The sequence below is a fragment of the Neomonachus schauinslandi genome, chromosome 2, assembly GCF_002201575.2.
Source record: "Neomonachus schauinslandi chromosome 2, ASM220157v2, whole genome shotgun sequence".
Classification (NCBI taxonomy): Eukaryota; Metazoa; Chordata; class Mammalia; order Carnivora; family Phocidae; genus Neomonachus; species Neomonachus schauinslandi.
In genome coordinates, this window is record NC_058404.1 from 87,458,289 (window position 1) to 87,464,873 (window position 6,585).

Here is a 6,585-nt window from a genome sequence, read left to right on the forward strand (position 1 = left end):
TAGGTTGGAGGGAAGATTTCTCTGTCATTAAGTGAAAGAGTGATGTTTTATGCTAATGTATTATTTATTTACTTCTGGGGAGCAAAATGTCTCAAAATTTAGCTATTAAAAAATAAATATTTATCACCCACAGTTTCTCTGGGTCAGGATCTGGTCACAGCTTATCTGGGTGTCTCTGGTTCATGGTCTCCCTTAAGGTTTCAGTCTAGGTCTTGACAGAGGCTGTGGTCTCTTCTGAAGGCTCTACTGGAGGGAGGGATCCCATTCACAAGCTCCCTCATATGGCTGTTGGCAGGCCTTGGTCACTTGCCCAGTAGGCCTCTTCATAGGGATGCTTCATAATGTGGCTGCTAATTTTCCTCAGGGCAACTAAAGTCAGTTTTATTTCCTGATCTCAGAAGTGACATATCACTTCTTCCAATTCTCCTTGTAAGAAGGAAGTTGAACTTAGTCCACACTGAAGGGCAGAAAATTACACAAGGGCATGAATACCAAGGGGTGGGGATCATTGCAAGCCATCTTAGAGGATACCTACCACAGCTAACTTCTGAAATAGTGTGAAAATGGATCAGAAACAACATTAAAATAACCTTTTAAATCCATAGTTCTCTGATTATTACTTTTAAAAAATATTTTCACAGTGGTTCAAGGTAATGATATGCAAAATTCTTTCAAAAAAGGATGTGCAATGGGTAAAATAGGCTGTGTATCTGTGTCTGACAGAAACAAGAATGTTGGTAATTAGGAAATTGTTCCACTCCTTAGACTGTTTCAAAAATAGCTTAGCTATTTGTGATTTGTTTCAGAAGAAAAAGGAGGACACAGAAAAATAGCTAGCCTATTAGTTGTCCTGGGTTTTAAAAGAGGAATATTTGTGGGGTCCCTGTTGGTTTCTAAACATCTCAGCTAAATACTGGAAAGGAGATTCACTTCAATTCTTTAAGCTTCATCTTTAAAAGGAAGTACAGAGTATCAACAAATCAGATTTGTCATTAATATTAATAAATAAACTGGCAGAGTAGGCATCTGTCTGCTTTCCTCTTATCCTCATATTGTTTCCATCTCCTTCTATCACTTCTGTCACACTGAAGAATTTTCTGTCCCATCCAACTTTATGTGATTTTTCTCTTCTCCAAAAAGTTACAGCAGTTTGAATTTCCAATATCACTGATTATCATTATATTTAATATTATGGACCCAGGACTCCAAGATGGCGTCAGTCGTACCAGTGAAGGAGAAGATGCTCATGGATGTGAAACTAGGAGAGCTGCCCAGCTGGATACTGATGCTGGATTTCACCCCTAAGGGCATTGCTGGAGCATTTCAAAGAGGTTACCAGCAGTATTACAACAAGTATGTCAATGTGAAGAAAGGGGGCGTTGCTGGGATTTCTATAGTGCTGGCAGTTTATGTGCTTTTCAACTACTGTCGTGTTACAAGGAACTCAAACACGAGCGGCTATGAAAGTACCACTGAAGAGGGCCCAGTGTGGAGGCACATCTGGCATTCCTGACCATGACCTTTGCCTGGCACCCTTGAATCCTTTCATATTAACATCCAATAAAAGATGAATGCTCATCTCTATATTTTGCAGTATTTAGCTAAGTTTCTGTACATTGTATATGTTCAACATGGACTTACTTAATTCTGTCGAGTGGAATTCATAAATAGGACTAACTATTAATACATTTACTCTACTCAAAATAAAGATTATAGGCTAGTTTACATTAGTAGTCTACAAAAATAATAAATGCCAAATTTATACATTTTTATTATTTGCAGTAGTTGCAATGTTGTCCTTCCGATGTAATTTTGCTTTGAGCATTGAAATTAATTCAAACTTCAATTGATCCAAATTTTCAGTTTATTTTTTAAAGAATCAAGTTTGTTTCCCATATGAAATAAATCCAGTGGGACCATATAAATAACTAAATTATTGACATGTATATTTTGACATTATTTTTTTTCTAGCTTTTGCTGCTTTGAGGCTATTTGGCATTTTAATATAAATAATAAATTCATGTACATATATGTTGGAATAAACCCACAATTATGAAGCAAAACTATATACATCAAGAGATGTGTATTACTGTTTTACAACAAAAAGCCATTTTCAAATTGTGAGTCACTTATTTAGCTAAGGAAAAGTAACAAGTCTTTTAAGAAAATAGAAGCTACTTTTATTTGCTGTGCAGCATTGGCTAGTTTGGAGAGATGAATATTGTTTTCTATGCCAATGACATTGATTTAGTTTTATGATAAAGAAGCTACTTATATTTGAGAAAAATATATTTTTTCTATTATTTTTTCATGGTAAAATATATAAGACAAGGAGGAAGTTACACAATTACCTTAATTTGCATTTTTATTCCCAAAATTATTTTCATAAAACAACACAAATAATATAGAATATTGTCTGGTACTCAATAAATATTTTTAAATGAGTTTTGATGATTATTTAATTTTCTTAAAAGAGTTACATTATTTTTTCCATTAACAGTAATTAAAATATTAAATTAAATTAAATTAAATTAAAATATTTTAATTAAAATATTAAATTAATTAAAATATATAAAATAACAAAACCAAAATGCAGAAACTGATTCTGAAGCCATCTTTTCAGATAAATAAAATCACATTTGATCTTGTGTGGATGCACACACACATATTGCATGTGCAGGTATATGTATATTTATATGAAAGCAAGGATATATGTTTAACAACTAAAAGTAATTTTGAAAATATACATAATAATTTGTTCTAAGTACTGATATTATAGTATTTCTATAATTATTGTATATGGTAAAATTCCAATGAAGAAATTCTCCTAACCTGTATGTTTTACTTATCATCTTCCTTCTTGTCCTCTTTCAAATGTTCTATGTATTCTTCCATATTTTGTGTCAGCCATATGTGTATGTGTGTGCACATGTGTGTATATAGAGATATATAAATATTGATACATATATGTACACAAGTATATATAGAATGTTTTGGACTTTTTTTTATACAAAATACCATAATAAATACACTCTTCTAAATTTCTTCTAAATTTTTTTTCAATAAATTATGTTATGGAGATCTCCCCAAGCATTCCTAAAACTTATGTAAATTATGGAAACCCCTAAGAAATTTTCCCAAATCAAGAGAATTTGATCAACACAAAAAAATGACATAAATAAATAAATGAAAGCATAGAAGTAACTCTACCTTCCAAAAAGCAAATGGCAAAAGTAAATACAACCAACCCTATTAATAATTATATTAAATATAAATGGGCCTAACAATCCAAACAAAAGGGAAATACTGTTAAACTTGCAAAAAGGCAAGAACTAACAATAAGAGCTCAATTTTCCTTATTGAATAATTGAAAAGTCAATATATTGTATAGATATAACAATTATGAATATATATGCACTTAACAACAGAGCTTTAAAATATATGAGGCAAAAATTGACAATACCTATGTAAGAATAAATAAATCCACAATAATAGGTGGAGATTTAAAAGAAAATAAACTTTGTTAAAGATTTTATTTATTTATTTGAGAGAGAGAGTGCATGTGAGTTGGGGGGAGGGGCAGAGGAAGAGTGAGAGGGAAATAATCTCAAGCAGACTCCACACTGAGCATGGAGCCTGACATGAAGCTCAATCCCACAATCCTGAGATCATGACCAGAGCTGAAACCAAAAGTCAGATGCTTAACCGACTGAGCCAGCCAGGCACCCTTTACTTCCGTTATTGATAAAGGGAACTTGACAAAAATAATGAGCAAGGATATAGAATATTTGATTGACACTATCAACAACCTTAGTCTAATTAACACTTAAAAAAATATTATATCCACTAACTTCAGAATGCACATTCAGGTACACAGAATGCATTCAGCAAGAATGACTCCATGCTGCATTTAAAAATAAGTCTCCATATATTTCAAAAACAAATAATCTCCCAAGGAATCTTTTCTCACTACAAAAGAAATAAATTAGAAAGCAATAAAATATAACATCCAGAAATGTCCTCAAATATCTGGAAAACAGACAAAGTACACTTAAATATCTTATAGATAAAAAGAATAATAAAGGGAATGGGAAAATATTTTGAACTGGATGATAATTTAAAAAAGCATCAAAATTTTAAAAATTTAAAGAATTTAACTATAGAAACAAAGGGAAATGCACAAATTTAGATGTTTCTATTGGAAAAGAAGAGTCTAAAATTACTGAGCAAAGCTCCCACCTTAAAAATTAGAAAAAGAACCATTAAATTCAAGTAAGTAGAAGGATAGAAAATAAAGACAAGATTAGAAATTAATATAAGACAGATGAAAAATAGAGAAAAATTAAGAAAGTCCAAAGTTGTTAGAAAACATCAACAAGAGAGGCTCCTACACTGAATGATAAGAAAAAAGGAAAGAGAACAAAATTATCAATGCCAAGAATGAAAGAGTGGGCCCCACTAAAGGGCCATAAGGAAATTAAAAATATGAGGGAATATTAGAACTTTATTGACATGTTAGACTAATATTGACAACTTAAAAAGAAGGAAGAAATTCCTGAAAGACATAAATTACTAAAACTGATAGCAAGAATAAACAGAAAATCTTAATCCTTGTATTTCTATTAAAGGAATTGAAATCAAAATAAAAACTTTCCCACAAATAAAACTCCAAGGTCAGATTGGTTCACTGTTGAATTGTATCAAATATTTAAGGAAGAAATAATATGAAGCCAAGATTAATACTTTCCAGAGATAGATCAGTAGGCATCCCATTTTATTTGGCCAAGATCTCTCTGGTACCAAAACCAGGCAAAGGTATTACAAAAATAAATTACAAACTAATAGCTTCATGAACATCAATGCAAATTCTTTAACAAAATATTAGCAAATCTAATTCAACAATATATAAAAAGAATAATACATTGTAACCCAGTGGAATTCCAGAAATGCAAGTTTGTTTAACATAAAAAATCAACCTTGTATCCAAAGACATAAAGAACTCTTAAAATCTGATCAATGAATGGGCCAAAAATTATAACAGGTACCTCAAAAAGAAGATACAAAGATAGCAAATGAGCATGTGAAAAGATGCTCCCCATCATTTGACATCAGGGAAATGCACTTTAACACAACAATGAGATACAAAATCCAGAACACTGACACCACTGAATGCTAGTGAGGTAATGGAGCAACTGCTGGTGAGAATGCAAAATGGTACAGCCACTTTGGGTTCTAGTTTGGCAGTTTCTTACAAGCAGAGTCTAACCATATAATCCACCAATTGCACACCACTCCTAGGTGCTTATCCAAAGAAGGTGAAAACTTATATCCAAAACAATCAAACAAACTTCTGTCCTGCATACAAATGTTTATAGCACCTTTACTCATAACACCGAAATTCAGAAGAAATCAACTATCTAAGATTCTTGCAATAGATGAATGAATAAATACATTGTGGTATATCGATCGATTGAATGGAATATTATTCTGTGATAAAAATAAATGAACTTTCCATCCCTGAAAAGACATGGGGGGAGGACCTTTAATGAATATTGCTAAGTAAAATTTCAGTCTGAAGAGACTTCATACTATATGATTCCAATTCTATGACCTTCTGGAAAATGCAAAACTATAGCGACAGTAAAAAGACAGTGGTTGCCCATGCTTAAGGGGTGGGGGCTGAGGGTAGAGTAGAGGGCAGAGGGACAAATAAGTTAAGCTAGGAGATAATATTCAAAGTACTCTGTACTATACTTAATGACATTATGTGTGTAGCAAAATCTATTAAAATTATACAACACAAAAAATAAACCCTATGTAAACTATGGACTTTGGTTAATAGTATTGTAGCAATGCTGAATTATCACTTGTTACAAATGTAGTATGCCAGTGCAAGATGTTAATAGTAGGGGGAAAACTATGGGTTGAGGGAAAGGGAACATACAGGAAGTCTATGCTCTATGTACTTTCTGTTCACTTTTCTGTAAACTTGTAACTGTTTTAAGAAATAAGGCTAATAAAACATTTTTTAAAAACCAATCTGGTTTGCCATGTCACTAAATAAAGAAGGGCATAGTTATTTCAATATATGCAGAGAAAGAATTTGACAAAATTCAACACTGTTTCATGATAAACAGAAGATCTCTGCAAATTAAGAATAGGTGTGTAAAAATCGGTTTACCTTAAAACTGGTTTGAGGTAGCTCTATGCTTATACTGGGTAATACTTGAAAATCTGAAACTAGGGGCGCCTGCGTGGTTCAGTCGTTAAGTGTCTGCCTTCGGCTCAGGTCATGATCCCAGGGTCCTGGGATCGAGCCCCGCATCAGGCTCCCTGCTCAGCGGGAAGCCTGCTTCTCCCTCTCCCACTCCCCCTGCTTGTGTTCCCTCTCTCGCGGTGTCTCTCTCTGTCAAATAAATAAAATCTTAAAAAAAGAAAAAAGAAAATCTGAAACTAATACTTGACCAAGATAAGAATAAATTGTGCTAGCTAGTACTTTTTCATGTTTGATTGAAATTTCACAATTTTCCTGGAAACAATCTATGCTCTTGTCTCCATTGTTTACTGAAAATGTATACATTAATG

General features: G+C 32.7%; 1 protein-coding gene across 1 annotated transcript; it reads left to right on the forward strand.

Annotated features, from left to right (window-relative positions):
* The first annotated feature begins 1,210 nt into the window (after positions 1-1,210).
* On the forward strand, positions 1,211-1,464 carry LOC110571234 (ATP synthase subunit f, mitochondrial-like). Its single transcript, XM_021679344.1, has 2 exons — positions 1,211-1,331; positions 1,448-1,464. The coding sequence occupies exons 1-2, from the start codon at positions 1,211-1,213 to the stop codon at positions 1,462-1,464; spliced, it is 138 nt and encodes a 45-aa protein (XP_021535019.1).
* The last annotated feature ends 5,121 nt before the right edge of the window (positions 1,465-6,585 follow it).